This window comes from Oncorhynchus tshawytscha, linkage group LG24, assembly GCF_018296145.1.
Source record: "Oncorhynchus tshawytscha isolate Ot180627B linkage group LG24, Otsh_v2.0, whole genome shotgun sequence".
Taxonomy (NCBI): Eukaryota; Metazoa; Chordata; class Actinopteri; order Salmoniformes; family Salmonidae; genus Oncorhynchus; species Oncorhynchus tshawytscha.
In genome coordinates, this window is record NC_056452.1 from 34,222,778 (window position 1) to 34,238,735 (window position 15,958).

The following is a 15,958-nucleotide window of genomic DNA, read 5'->3' on the forward strand; positions in this document are numbered from 1 at the left end:
GGTTGAAAACAGCAGAGGTGTATTTGGAGGGCAAGTTGGTTAGGATGATACCTATGAGGGTGCCCATGTTTACAGATTTGAGTTGTACCTGGTGGTTTCATTGATAATTTGTGTGAGATTAAGGGCATCAAGCTTAGATTGTTGGATGTCCGGGGTGTTAATTAGGTCACCTAGCAGCACGAGCTCTGAAGATAGATGGGGGGCAATCAGTTCACATATGGTGTCCAGAGCACAGCTGGGGGCAGAGGGAGGTCTATAACAAGCGGCAACAGTGAGAGACTTGTTTCTGGAAAGGTGTATTTTTAAAAGTAGAAGTTTGAATTGTTTGGGTACAGACCTGGAGAGTAAGACAGAACTCTGCAGGCTATCTCTGCAGTAGATTTCAACTCCGCCCCCTTTGGCAGTTCTATCTTGTCGGAAAATGTTAAATGGAAATTTCAGTGTTTTTGGTAGTCTTCCTGAGCCAGGATTCAGACACGGCTTGGACATCCAGTTTGGCAGAGTGTACTAGGGCAGTGAATAAAACAAACCTAGGAAGGAGGCTTCTAATGTTAACATGCATGAAACCAAGGCTTTTACGGTTACAGAAGTCAACAAATGAGAGCGACTGGAAAGTAGGAGTGGAGCTAGGCACTGCAGGGCCTGGATTAACCTCTACATCACCAGAGGAACAGAGGAGGAATAGGATAAGGGTATGGCTAAATTTTAAAAGGACTGGTCGCCTAGTTCGTTCAAAACAGAGAGTAAAAGTAGCAGGTTTCTGGGTGCGGTAGAATAGATTCAAGGCATAATGTACAGACAAAGGTATGGTAGGATGTGAATAAAGTGGAGGGAAACCTAGGCATTGAGTAATGATGAGAGATATATTGTCTCTAGGGATATCATTTAAACCAGGTGATGTCACCAAATGTGTTGGAGGTGGAATTGAAGTGTTCACTAAGGTGTATTGAGCAGGGCTAGAGGCTCTACAGTGAAATAAGGCAATAAATACTAACCAAAGCAGCAATGGACAAGGCATATTGACGTTAGGGAGAGGCGTTGCCGAGTAATCATGGGAGTCCAGTGAGTGGCTTCAGGCAGTTAGAGGGCCGGGGCTAGCAGCTAGCAGAAGGGCCTTAGAAGGATGTCGCGACGGAAGAAAGTCCGTTGTGGCCCCCTCGTGCTGAATATGTCGGCAGACGGATCAACAGGGTTCCTTGTGGTAAGCCAAGCCATTTGGCAAAACAGGTATAGTGGCTGAAGAATTTTGTCCAATGGGCCTCTTAAGCTAACAGTCCGGTGTTCTCTAGACATCTAACGTTAGCGGGCCGTGGCTAGAAGTGCCACGGAGCTAGTTTGAGTACCCCCTCAAGCAGATTTCGTCGGTAGTCCAGTCGTGAAGGCTCGGCGGGGTTCTGTGCCAAATACCGGCAGTAGGTGGGGGTCTGGGCCAGTTCTCAAAAAGGGTGTTATAGCCTAGGAGTTGCTGTTGGGCTTCTTCTGCTAACCTGGATATGGGCCTAGCATGGGCTAGCTCCAGGCTAATTGGTGCTAGCTTCGGGACAGGGACGTGACGTTAAACCAGGAATAGTCACTCGGATTGCAGCTAGCTAGCTGTCCAGGTGAAAAGTTTCAGAGCTTGCGGTAGGAATCCGGGGATATGGAGAGAAATACAGTGCCTTGTGAAAGTATTCGGCCCCCTTGAACTTTGCGACATTTTGCCACATTTCAGGCTTCAAACATAAAGATATAAAACTGTATTTTTTTGTGAAGAATCAACAACAAGTGGGACACAATCAGGAAGTGGAACGACATTTATTGGATATTTCAAACTTTTTTAACAAATCAAAAACTGAAAAATTGGGCGTGCAAAATGTAAAAAAAATATATATATTGTTTTGAATCGCATTGTACAAACTAGAGAGAGCTTTCCAAGCTAAGTTAGCTGATGACCGCTAGCAGCGTTTAGCTGACTATTAGCTAGTTAGCCAGTTAGCTGTTGGGGAATACCGGTTCAGAGGTGGATAAGAATCATTTAGAAGAGACAGATCCACACCACATTGGGTGAGGCGGGTTGCAGGAGAGTATTTTGAAGTTGAGGTTTAAAAAAATATAAAAGATAGGCAATGAAAAAATATATAAAAAGATGTATATAAGACGAAGTACAAAGACGTCTGACTGCTATGCCATCTTGGAGCCATCTTTGACTACAATCCTCCAGGCGGTTGACTTGTCGAGGCCAAACTGGACACTCTGGCCACAATCCTGCAGACGGTTGACTTGTGGAGGCCAAACTGGACACTCTGACCACAATCCTGCAGACGGTTGACTTGTGGAGGCCAAACTGGTCACTCTGAACACAATCCTGCAGATGGTTGACTTGTGGAGGCCAAACTGGACACTCTGACCACAATCCTGCAGACGGTTGACTTGTGGAGGCCAAACTGGACACTCTGAACACAATCCGGCAGACGGTTGACTTGTGGAGGCCAAAAAGGTCCCTGTCCACCATCTGGAAACATCCAGTTACATAGAACTGTAGGGCCACCAGGAGCTGAAGTAGTGGGGGCACAGCCTCGATCCTATCACTCCCATACTTCATGGTTGGTCCAACCTTTCTTTTCAGTTGCATTACAGAGTCCTTGGAGAAGTGGCATATCCTTGAAAACTCATAATTATCATGAAACTCAGGATTCAACCTGTCTCCTATTGTTCTTTGAGGAACTCTGTTGTTCTGATCTCTCCACAGTAGATATCCTGTCATTTTATCAGTTCAACCACATCAAGTGGCAGTTTAGAATTCATCTTCAATCTCAGTTTATATTACTTTTTCATTACTATTTAGCAACAGCCTTAAATGTATCTAGGTTTAAAGTGAAAACCAAATTTACATTGGAATAAAGGTTTCAGTTTACCTAGGATTAATTTAAAACTATGTTTAAAATTTGGTGCAACAAGATGAATAGATTAACCTTGATTTAACCCAGTTTAAGAGTTCATCCATGCAGGTGCAACCCATCCTGGGAAATTAAGGTCTTTAGATGTCTGTTCTGCTAGTGTTCTGCTAGTGTCAGACATAGACAACTCTCCTATCACCCTTTCTGTGGCTTGTTCTTCGCTGACGTCTTCCCTGATCTTGTTTTCCAGATCTCTGTGTGTAGCTATGTATAGCAGGATCACTCATAGAGGTTAATCACTCAAGGCGGGGCAGAGTACACAGAGGCGATTACAAGAATTGTAAACCACATTAACCTCATAGCTCAATAAAGACTTCACCAGCTGTTTCCTTGTTTTGTCCCACTAACCCCACAGCTCAATAAAGACTTCACCAGCCGTTTCCCTGGTTGTGTTCCACTAACCCCACAGCTCAATAAAGACTTCACCAGCCATTTCCATGGTTGTGTCCCACTAAGCCCACAGCTCAATAAAGACTTCACCAGCCGTGTCCTTGTTTTGTCCCACTAACCCCACAGCTCAATAAAGACTTCACCAGCCGTTTCCCTGGTTGTGTCCCACTAACCCCACAGCTCAATAAAGACTTCACCAGCCATTTCCATGGTTGTGTCCCACTAACCCCACAGCTCAATAAAGACTTCACCAGCCGTTTCCCTGGTTGTGTCCCATTAACCCCACAGCTCAATAAAGACTTCACCAGCCGTTTCCCTGGTTGTGTCCCATTAATCCCACAGCTCAATAAAGACTTCACCAGCCGTTTCCCTGGTCAAATGGAACAATATTCTATATATACAGCGCAGCACTTTTGACTGAAGGAGAATCGGGTTCCATTTGGGACATAACCTCTGTGTAACTCCCTAAGACTTGACCCCATGACTTCCCTTCCTCCTTTCCCCCAGGCCTATTACCATGTATGGTCGGACTGAACCACTGAGCCACTGTGGGAATGGAGCGTGACAAGAGAAAGTGCTACACACTATTTTGGGCCGTTTTCAATAAGATCCTAACCAGTTGTAACCAGCCAGTTTCACTTCACATATCAGAATGGTGAATGTGGTGTATTAATGTGGAAAGAATACACATCCATAGGTCTACTGCTCAAACCCAGTATTACAGTCTGAGTTAGACCTGTTGCATGTAAATATGATCTGTCCTGGACCTGAGTGTTGTTGAGACACTGCTGCTCAGCACTGGACTCTGGTCTCAGCAGCAACTGTGGAGATGAACACTGGATTAAATACTCTAACACCTAATGATGTAACTTCACCATCAACAACCATGTTCTACTAGCCTGTTCCCAGATCTGTCCTCTACCAACAACCATGTTCTACTAGCCTGTTCCCAGATCTGTTGTCCACCAACAACCATGTTCTACTAGCCTGTTCCCAGATCTGTTCTCTACCAACAACCATGTTCTACTAGCCTGTTCCCAGATCTGTTCTCTACCAACAACCATGTTCTACTAGCCTGTTCCCAGATCTGTTCTCTACCAACAACCATGTTCTACTAGCCTGTTCCCAGATCTGTTCTCTACCAACAACCATGTTCTACTAGCCTGTGCCCAGATCTGTTCTCTACCAACAACCATGTTCTACTAGCCTGTTCCCAGATCTGTTGTCCACCAACAACCATGTTCTACTAGCCTGTTCCCAGATCTGTTGTCCACCAACAACCATGTTCTACTAGCCTGTTCCCAGATCTGTTCTCTACCAACAACCATGTTCTACTAGCCTGTTCCCAGATCTGTTTCTACCAACAACCATGTTCTACTAGCCTGTTCCCAGATCTGTCCTCTACCAACAACCATGTTCTAATAGCCTGTTCCCAGATCTGTTGTCCACCAACAACCATGTTCTACTAGCCTGTTCCCAGATCTGTTCTCTACCAACAACCATGTTCTACTATCTTGTTCCCAGATCTGTTCTCTACCAACAACCATGTTCTACTAGCCTGTTCCCAGATCTGTTCTCTACCAACAACCATGTTCTACTAGCCTGTGCCCAGATCTGTTCTCTACCAACAACCATGTTCTACTAGCCTGTTCCCAGATCTGTTGTCCACCAACAACCATGTTCTACTAGCCTGTTCCCAGATCTGTTCTCTACCAACAACCATGTTCTACTATCTTGTTCCCAAATCTGTTCTCTAACAACAACCATGTTCTACTAGCCTGTTCCCAGATATGTTCTCTACCAACAACCATGTTCTACTAGCTTGGTCCCAGATCTGTTCTCTACCAACAACCATGTTCTACTAGCCTGTTCCCAGATCTGTTCTCTACCAACAACCATGTTCTACTAGCTTGTTCCCAGATCTGTTTTCTACCAACAACCATGTTCTACTAGCCTGTTCCCAGATCTGTTCTCTACCAACAACCATGTTCTACTAGCTTGTTCCCAAATCTGTTATAAACCAACAACCATGTTCTACTAGCTTGTTCCCAGATCTGTTCTCTACCAACAACCATGTTCTACTAGCCTGTTCCCAGATCTGTTCTCTACCAACAACCATGTTCTACTAGCCTGTTCCCAGATCTGTTCTCTACCAACAACCATGTTCTACTAGCTTGTTCCCAGATCTGTTTTCTACCAACAACCATGTTCTACTAGCCTGTTCCCAGATCTGTTCTCTACCAACAACCATGTTCTACTAGCTTGTTCCCAAATCTGTTATAAACCAACAACCATGTTCTACTAGCTTGTTCCCAGATCTGTTCTCTACCAACAACCATGTTCTACTAGCCTGTTCCCAGATCTGTTCTCTACCAACTCCATTGCGTATTGTGTCTTAATTTATCATTTGTATTTTTTTAAGTGAAGTAATTTGAACACTGCTGCTACCTCATTCTCCAACCAAGATGCATGAACTGAGCAAATAATGACATTTATGTTTCGTGTCTGGTTCTCTGGCTGTTGTTAGCCTACAGTATCGTGAGCAACGCTGCATCATTTCACCTCACCTGACTAGAGAGGAAATTCAGGAACTCTCGGAGGACGGTGGATATGACATCCACTGTCGGAGATCATATCAAGTTGGAAGACGACAAAGTGCTTCTTTACAGTGGCGTGTATTCTTCCCCAAATATTTGACAAATAATAACTTGTCTTTCGCCTTTGTGTTTTCATATTTTTCTGTCAATTTGCAAGTGGCTGAATCTCACTGAAGAAATCACTGGAAGGAAACAGTATGTGTAGTCCATATATCTGATGCTGTCTGGACCAAAAGACATGGACAGAGACGTGGATTTGTACTTGTGGTGTTGACTTAATCATTGGCCTGTACAGATAATTATGATGGAGATTCAGATCTAACAATAAATTCATATATTGTGCCAGTGGGCTGAGATGATTGAAGTTCAATACGCAGCCCAAATGTAGCCTAGTAGGTTCACGTTAGCTAACTTAGCTGCTTCACTGTTGTCGATGCCAGGAAGTTAGTCTAGCAACTATTTTAGCTAGGTAGCCTATGAAAACAAAAACTAAAAGTGTACAGAGCCATAGACCATTTTGCGAACATGAAAGAGAGGAGGATGGCATCAGCGTTCAACTACAGTGCCTTGCGAAAGTATTCAGCCCCCTTGAACTTTGCGACCTTTTGCCACATTTCAGGCTTCAAACATAAAGATATAAAACTGTATTTTTTGTGAAGAATCAACAACAAGTGGGACACAATCATGAAGTGGAACGACATTTATTGGATATTTCAAACTTTTTTAACAAATCAAAAACTGAAAAATTGGGCATGCAAAATTATTCAGCCCCTTTACTTTCAGTGCAGCAAACTCTCTCCAGAAGTTCAGTGAGGATCTCTGAATGATCCAATGTTGACCTAAATGACTAATGATGATTAAATACAATCCACCTGTGTGTAATCAAGTCTCCGTATAAATGCACCTGCACTGTGATATTCTCAGAGGTCCGTTAAAAGCCCAAAATTGTTTTTGGTCATTTGAAATGTGTTTTTTTATTTCACCTTTATTTAACCAGGTAGGCTAGTTGAGAACAAGTTCTCATTTGCAACCGCGACCTGTCCAAGATAAAGCATAGCAGTGTGAACAGACAACACAGAGTTACACATGGAGTAAACAATTAACAAGTCAATAACACAGTAGAAAAAAAGAGAGTCTATATACATTGTGTGCAAAAGGCATGAGGAGGTAGGCGAATAATTACAATTTTGCAGATTAACATTGGAGTGATAAATGATCAGATGGTCATGTACAGGTAGAGATATTGGTGTGCAAAAGAGCAGAAAAGTAAATAAATAAAAACAGTATGGGGATGAGGTAGGTAAAAATGGGTGGGCTATTTACCAATAGACTATGTACAGCTGCAGCGATCGGTTAGCTGCTCAGATAGCAGATGTTTGAAGTTGGTGAGGGAGATAAAAGTCTCCAACTTCAGCGATTTTTGCAATTTGTTCCATTCACAGGCAGCAGAGAACTGGAACGAAAGGCGGCCAAATGAGGTGTTGGCTTTAGGGATGATCAGTGAGATACACCTGCTGGAGCGCCTGCTACGGGTGGGTGTTGCCATCATGACCAGTGAAATGAGATAAGGCGGAGCTTTATCTAGCATGGACTTGTAGATGACCTGGAGCCAGTGGGTCTGGCGAGTCTGTAGCGAGGGTCTGTAGCGAGGGCCAGCCGACTAGAGCATACAGGTCGCAGTGGTGGGTGGTATAAGGTGCTTTAGTGACAAAACGGATGGCACTGTGATAAACTGCATCCAGTTTGCTGAGTAGAGCTTTGGAAGCTATTTTGTAGATGACATCGCCGAAGTCGAGGATCGGTAGGATAGTCAGTTTTACTAGGGTAAGTTTGGCGGCGTGAGTGAAGGAGGCCTTGTTGCGGAATAGAAAGCCGACTCTAGATTTGATTTTCGATTGGAGATGTTTGATATGAGTCTGGAAGGAGAGTTTACAGTCTAGCCAGACACCTAGGTACTTATAGATGTCCACATATTCAAGGTCGGAACCGTCCAGGGTGGTGATGCTAGTCAGGCGTGCGGGTGCAGGCAGCGAACGGTTTGGTTTTACTAGCGTTTAAGAGCAGTTGGAGGCCACGGAAGGAGTGTTGTATGGCATTGAAGCTCGTTTGGAGGTTAGATAGCACAGTGTCCAAGGACGGGCCGGAAGTATATAGAATGGTGTCGTCTGCGTAGAGGTGGATCAGGGAATCGCCCGCAGCAAGAGCAACATCATTGATATATACAGAGAAAAGAGTCGGCCCGAGAATTGAACCCTGTGGCACCCCCATAGAGACTGCCAGAGGACCAGACAGCATGCCCTCCGATTTGACACACTGAACAGTACTGTCTTTTATCGATGGCGGTTATGATATCGTTTAGTACCTTGAGTGTGGCTGAGGTGCACCCGTGACCGGCTCGGAAACCAGATTGCACAGCGGAGAAGGTACGGTGGGATTCGAGATGGTCAGTGACCTGTTTGTTGACTTGGCTTTCGAAGACCTTAGATAGGCAGGGCAGGATGGATATAGGTCTGTACAGTTTGGGTCCTGGGTGTCTCCTTTGAAGAGGGGGATGACTGCTGCAGCTTTCCAATCCTTGGGGATCTCAGATGATATGAAAGAGAGGTTGAACAGGCTGGTAATAGGGGTTGCGACAATGGCGGCGGATAGTTTCAGAAATAGAGGGTCCAGATTGTCAAGCCCAGCTGATTTGTACGGGTCCAGGTTTTGCAGCTCTTTCAGAACATCTGCTATCTGGATTTGGGTAAAGGAGAACCTGGAGAGGCTTGGGCGAGTAGCTGCGGGGGGGGGCGGAGCTGTTGGCCGAGGTTGGAGGAGCCAGGCGGAAGGCATGGCCAGCCTTTGAGAAATGCTTGTTGAAGTTTTCGATAATCATGGATTTATCGGTGGTGACCGTGTTACCTAGCCTCAGTGCAGTGGGCAGCTGGGAGGAGGTGCTCTTGTTCTCCATGGACTTCACAGTGTCCCAGAACTTTTTGGAGTTGTAGCTACAGGATGCAAATTTCTGCCTGAAGAAGCTGGCCTTAGCTTTCCTGACTGACTGCGTGTATTGGTTCCTGCCTTCCCTGAACAGTTGCATATCGCGGGGACTATTTTAGTGTCTAATACTAAGTATATATATAGCATTGTTGATTTGATGATGTTTAAATATTTGGAATAGTGGAGGCAGGGCTCCTGTTGTCTTTGTTCTGACTTGCGGTAACTCTGTGGTTCTAAATCACTAGTTGTTTAGTAAACTGTTGAAACCATGAACTTGCTTGACCATGCTGCAGGAGATACAACTGCTTGTTAGATGCTTTGTGGACTTCACAGGACAGATGTTGCTGTCCGGTTTTGTGATGAAACAAATGTTTTGTTGAATTTCTTCTGCCACTGTGTGACTGTGTGTCTTTTTTTTGTCTCTGTCTTATTGTCTATCACAGTGGTGTATGAACCAATGGGTTATAGAGCAAACAACAAAATTATCACAACATAGGGTGTAATATGGCTTGGCTTGTCTTCCTCAGTGATTTTACCCACGCACCACTACTGCTTCCTGATTGTTTAATAACGTAAAACCAACTCGTTTCGACCGTTACACTTCCTCTGGGGTGTATTCATTACGGAAACAGTTGACCATTTATGAGCACGTGGAAGCAAACAAAGCAAAATGACAGTTTCTAATGGACAAATTCAGGTCCCTCCCCATCTTGTTCCGTTTGCTCTGTTTGCTTCAATTTGGTTCTTAAGCGTTTTTTGTTGCCAGACGTAATGAATACAACCCAAGGATACTTTTTTGGTTTATACGTGGAACAATGAAGGAGGCTTTTCTACATTTCAAACTTGCCTACTATTGGTCTGATTTTTTAAACTAATTTACCAATCACATTAGGTTATGTGACAAATTCCACTGATGATTGGTCCGTCAACAAATACGAGGTCATTTTCCGGTGGTGGAAAAGTATCCAGTTGTCATACTGTAGTAATGCTGTACATCAAAGTCCTTATTTTAAACCAGACAGCATGATTGTATTTTTATTTTCATAATTATTTACCAACAGCCAGGGGAACACTGTCAGACATCATTTACAGTGTTTGTCTTAAGTGAGTCCATCAGGTCAGAAGCAGTAGGGATGACAACATGTTATATTGATAGAGGCAGTAGGGATGACAACATGTTATGTTGATAGAGGCAGTAGGGATGACAGTGTTATATTGATAAAGGTGGTAGGGATGACAACATGTTATATTGATAGAGACAGTAGGGATGACAACATGTTATATTGATAGAGGCAGTAGGGATGACAGTGCATTATGTTGATAAAGGTGGTAGGGATGACAACATGTTATATTGATAGAGACAGTGGGATGACAACACGTTATATTGATGGAGGCAGTAGGGATGACAACATGTTATATTGATAGAGGTGGTAGGGATGACAACATGTTATATTGATAGAGGTGGTAGGGATGACAACATGTTATATTGATAGAGGCGGTAGGGATGACTAACCACTAGGCTACCTGCCGACCCTACACTCTAACCACTAGGCTACCTGCCGTCCCTGCACTCTAACCACTAAGCTACCTGCCGACCCTACACTCTAAACACTAGGCTACCTGCCGTCCCTACACTCTAACCACTAGGCTACCTGCCGACCCTACACTCTAACCACTAGGCTACCTGCCGCCCCTACACTCTAACCACTAGGCTACCTGCCGCCCCCTACACTCTAACCACTAGGCTACCTGCCGACCCTACACTCTAACCACTAGGCTACCTGCCGCCCGTACACTATAACCACTAGGCTACCTGCCAACCCACACTCTAACCACTAGGCTACCTGCCTCCCTACACTCTAACCACTAGGCTACCTGCCTCCCCACACTCTAACCACTAGGCTACCTGTCCCCCCCTACACTCTAACCACTAGGCTACCTGCCTCCCCTACACTCTAACCACTAGGCTACCTGCCCCCCTACACTCTAACCACTAGGCTACCTGTCTCCCCTACACTCTAACCACTAGGCTTCCTGCCGCCCCTACACTCTAACCACTAAGCTACCTGCTGACCCTACACTCTAACCACTAGGCTACCTCCCGACCCTACACTCTAACCACTAGGCTACCTGCTGACCCTACACTCTAACCACTAGGCTACCTGCTGACCCTACACTCTAACCACTAGGCTACCTGCTAACCCTACACTCTAACCACTAGGCTACCTGCTGACCCTACACTCTAACCACTAGGCTACCTGCTGACCCTACACTCTAACCACTAGGCTACCTGCTGACGCTACACTCTAACCACACTCTAACCACTAGGCTACCTGCTAACCCTACACTCTAACCACTAGGCTACCTGCTAACCCTACACTCTAACCACTAGGCTACCTGCTGGCGCTCCACATTAGCTTTAATTAGATATGATATTATGACTCAAACTGTCAAGGAATAAAGTCTATCTGTCTCCACAACATCTAGAAAGTTCTTAACCACATCATAAATAGTCTCCAATTAGATGGGATTCTTTATTCTAATTTAGATTAAACTATAAATGAAAAACCTTTATCTGTCTCGAAAGCATCTGGGGAGTCCTTAATCACGTCATAATCACAGCATAATTACAGCACATGACTCATACATAATGATCTGACTGTGTCAGGCTAGACAGCTGTACTCATGAAGTCATCTCGCTGTGGGCTACAGTATATCTGTGGAAAGAGCAGAGACTGAACAGTGTCTTTGTCATGTTGCATAATGGAGTCTGATGAGCTCATCCTTGTTTCAGTGATATGAATCATATTATAAACCGGGTGGTTCGAGCCCTAAATGCTTATGGTATATTAGACCATATACCACGGGTATGAGAAACATGTACCTGTTTACTGTACTCATTTCCTGGGTAACCAGTTTATAATAGCTACAAGGCACCTCGGTGGTTTGTGATACATGGCCAATATACCACAGTTAAGGGGCAGTATCCAGGTAGTCCGCATTGCGTTGCGGTTAAGAACAACCCTTAGCCGTGGTATATTGGCCATATCACCCCCCCCGGGCCTTACTGCTTCATTATACTACATTAAATGAACAATGCTGAACTGAATACAACACAGGGTTGAATCTTTCATTCAAAGATGAGATCCTATAATTAGTGTTTGACTGTTGATGTTGGTTTGGACCCCAGAGGATAGCCCAGAGTAGGGATTATTTCAGGGAACCACAATTAAAAAGGGGAAAAACCCTCTTTATACAAAGTGTGAAATTGATTAACCTTCATTTATTTGCATATTGACTGAAAACAATATAACCGAATAATAGCGAAAGCCTATTTCTGTTAACCAAAATAAATTATCATCAATTAGAGACATGTAGGACACGTGATGTAGGATGTTTGTAACTGTGAATTTGCAAAATTGAAGTTGCTGAGACTGAGAGAAAGGCTTTAACTACCAACCACAATCTACTTAATCCATCATGAATAGGAGGTCACTTGGTGTTTATCATGGAATAATATTATAAGTAGATTAAGCACCTTGTAAGTATCATGCTCATTCTTCAAAACATGTAGCTTCACCACAGTTAAACGTGTGGGGTCCCGAATATTCTGACACCACATCCTGCTAAACCACCTGACACCACATCCTGCTAAACTACCTGACACCACATCCTGCTAAACCACCTGACACCACATCCTGCTAAACCCCCTGACACCACATCCTGCTAAACCACCTGACACCACATTCTGCTAAACCACCTGACACCACATCCTGCTAAACCACCTGACACCACATCCTGCTAAACTACCTGACACCACATCCTGCTAAACTACCTGACACCACTTCCTGCTAAACTTTCTGATACCACATCCTGCTAAGCAACCTGACACCACATCCTGCTAAAATACCTGACACCACATCCTGCTAAACTACCTGACACCACATCCTGCTAAAATACCTGACACCACATCCTGCTAAACCACCTGACACCACATCCTGCTAAACTCCCTGACACCACACCCTGCTAAACTCCCTGACAACAAACCCTGCTAAACTATATGATGCCACATCCTACTAAACACCCTGACACCGAACATTGCAAAACTCCTTGACACAAACCATGATAAAATCCTCACACCAAACTCATGCAAATACCCTTACACCAAACTCTGCCAACCAACCCTGACACCACATAGTACAAAACTAACTGACACAACACCCTGAAAAGCTCCTGACACCAAACCCTGCTAAACACCCTGATACCAAACCCTGCTAAACTCCTTGACTCCATGCCCTGCAAAATATCTGACACCACACCCTGCTAAACTCCTTGACTCCATGCCCTGCAAAATATCTGACACCACACCCTGCTAAACACCCTGACACCACATCATGCAAAACTGCCCTGACGGTGTGTGTGATTATTAAATTGACTGACCACACCGCACTGGTGTTCACATTTTCCATAGCTGATATTTATACTCATATGAGAAATGAGTGTTTAGCGCCCAATAAAAATAGAATCAATACAACAGTCACACACACATGGTTAGCAGATGTTATTGGTCACATACACATAGCAGATGTTATTGGTCACATACACATGGTTAGCAGATGTTATTGGTCACATACACATAGCAGATGTTATTGGTCACATACACATGGCAGATGTTATTGGTCACATACACATAGCAGATGTTATTGGTCACATACACATGGCAGATGTTATTGGTCACATACACATAGCAGATGTTATTGGTCACATACACATAGCAGATGTTATTGGTCACATACACATAGCAGATGTTATTGGTCACATACACATTTATGTTATTGGTCACATACACATAGCAGATGTTATTGGTCACATACACATGTTAGGTCACATACAGATGTTATTGGTCACATACACATAGCAGATGTTATTGGTCACATACACATAGCAGATGTTATTGGTCACATACACATAGCAGATGTTATTGGTCACATACACATGGCAGATGTTATTGGTCACATACACATAGCAGATGTTATTGGTCACATACACATGGTTAGCAGATGTTATTGCGGATGTAGCGAAATGCTTGTGATATAATACATAAGGAACTAACGGACTAGAAGCAAGGCGCCCTCTCTGTCAGCACCATCTTCTCTCTATATTCCCCAGAAAAAGTTTTCATTACAGTCCACCTTTGAATGAAAAACTAATTATTTTGCCATTGATAACTATGAACCTGCATATCCATGTGTAATTATACTGTTGATTAGGCTTCTCTATTAGGCGTCTATTGGCAAGAAAGAGTCTATCAGTTCAAGGTTATTCATGAAACTTAATAGACAAGCTATTCTGCAATCTGATGACACAATCACATTAGCAACCATTGATGTTGTGTACCATTGAAAGATAAGTCTCCTACCTTAATATGTGAGCTGGGTTGGTTCTCACAGCTGACTCCCACTATTCTGGACAGCTGTTGCTTGGAGCTGCTGATGTTGTTGTTGTTGTTGTTGTTGTTGATGTTTTCTGATCCGGGAGTTCCTGTGACAGGGGGTCGTCCCGGTCCTAGTCCTATACTGACCACCCTGTGGTCTGACTCCTCCTGTCTCCTCCAGGAGCTGTCCTCCTTCTCAATGACCACCCTGTGGTCTGACTCCTCCTGTCTCCTCCAGGAGCTGTCCTCCTTCTCAATAACCACCCTGTGGTCTGACTCCTCCTGTCTCCTCCAGGAGCTGTCCTCTGGGCTCCCAGAGATGGTGATCTTGCTGATGGATCTGGATGTGGCGGTAGGAGAGACAGAGCTCCGGTGGGAGTTGGGAGACACAGACATGGTATTCTGGTTCCGGTGGTCCTGGGTAGATATGCCCTCCTGCTGCTGTTTAACAGGTACAGATGTTGGGGTGGTCCGGTTAGCAAGGGGAGCTAGATAAGGAGCAGCCACACTCACCTGCACCTGGCTGAGGTAGAGGGAGACCCGGTCGCTCTGCCAGGACGGCCTCTGGGGGAAGTTTGGACCTTTAGACCTGGTGGCAGGTCCAGAGACGGAGAGCCTGGTTCCGATGGTGAAGGGTTGTATCTTCCTAACGATGCTCTCTGACATGGTTAGCCCAGCGGTACTATACGGTCCACACAGAGAAATACAGTCTCGTTCACCTGAATCAGGCAGCTCGACTCTGCTAAGAGAAATACTACAGTCCAAATTAAAGCTATTCAAGTTTTGAAACCTCCCTTCTTCTCTTGTTCTCTCTCTCTCACACTAAACAAGGGGTGAAAGAAAAGAGAAGAAAGAGCTCACCAGAGAAATCTCCCTCTCTTCCTCTCTCTCTCTTCCTCTCTCTCTCTCTCTCTCTCTCTCTCTCTCTCTCTCTCTCTCTCTCTCTCTCCCCCCTCTCTCTCTCTCTCTTTTTCTTGTTCTTGTTCTCTCTCGTCCTCTCTCTCTTTCTTTCTGAAGAGGAAAGCCAAGAGAGTGACTCAGTGAGAGTCAGCTGCTGGCTGATCCACCTTCTTGTGCATGTTAAGGAGACACAGCACTCAGCCCAGGATGGCTTCTTTAGACTCCTGAGAGCTGATCCTGTCCCAGACGTATCTCAGTGCGGCTCCCACGTGGCTGAAGGTTGAGGACAGAGTCCTCCTGAGGAACTGGAGCAGGGATCCTATCAGTCTACTGGAGAGGACGGTTCTGAGTAGTAGGAACACTGCAGGCATAATGCTGCTGAAACACCCTGACACACAGCCAGGGACACACAGAGAGAGAGGAGAAGGAGGAGGAGGGGAAAAGGGGGAGGTTTTGTGAAAGAGGGGAATGAAGTCACCACCTCTCTGCTCTTTCTCTGCTCTCTCTCTCTCTCTCTCTCTCTCTCTCTCTCTCTCTCCCTGCTCTCTCTCAATTTCAATTTAAGGGCTTTATTGGCATGGGAAACATATGTTTACATTGCCAAAGCAAGTGAAATAGATAATAAACAGAAGTGAAATAAACAATATAAAATTAACAGTAAACATTACACTCACAAAAGTTACAAAAGCATAGAGACATTTCAAATGTCATATTATGTCTAT

At 44.5% G+C, this 15,958-nt stretch overlaps 1 protein-coding gene across 9 annotated transcripts in view; it reads right to left on the minus strand.

The window, feature by feature from the left end:
• Positions 1-15,642, minus strand: part of LOC112223211 — a 107,150-nt gene extending 91,508 nt beyond the window's left edge. For 4 of the 9 annotated variants that reach the window (XM_042305709.1, XM_042305711.1, XM_042305708.1 and 1 more), the window contains exon 1: positions 14,322-15,252. In XM_042305709.1, the coding sequence (XP_042161643.1) occupies positions 14,322-15,002 (681 nt within the window). In that variant the 5' untranslated portion in view covers positions 15,003-15,252. Of the gene's footprint in view, positions 1-14,321 lie in introns of all 9 variants that reach the window. The other 5 variants (XM_042305713.1, XM_042305712.1, XM_042305710.1 and 2 more) reach the window with 4 other exon arrangements.
• Positions 15,643-15,958: the final 316 nt, after the last annotated feature.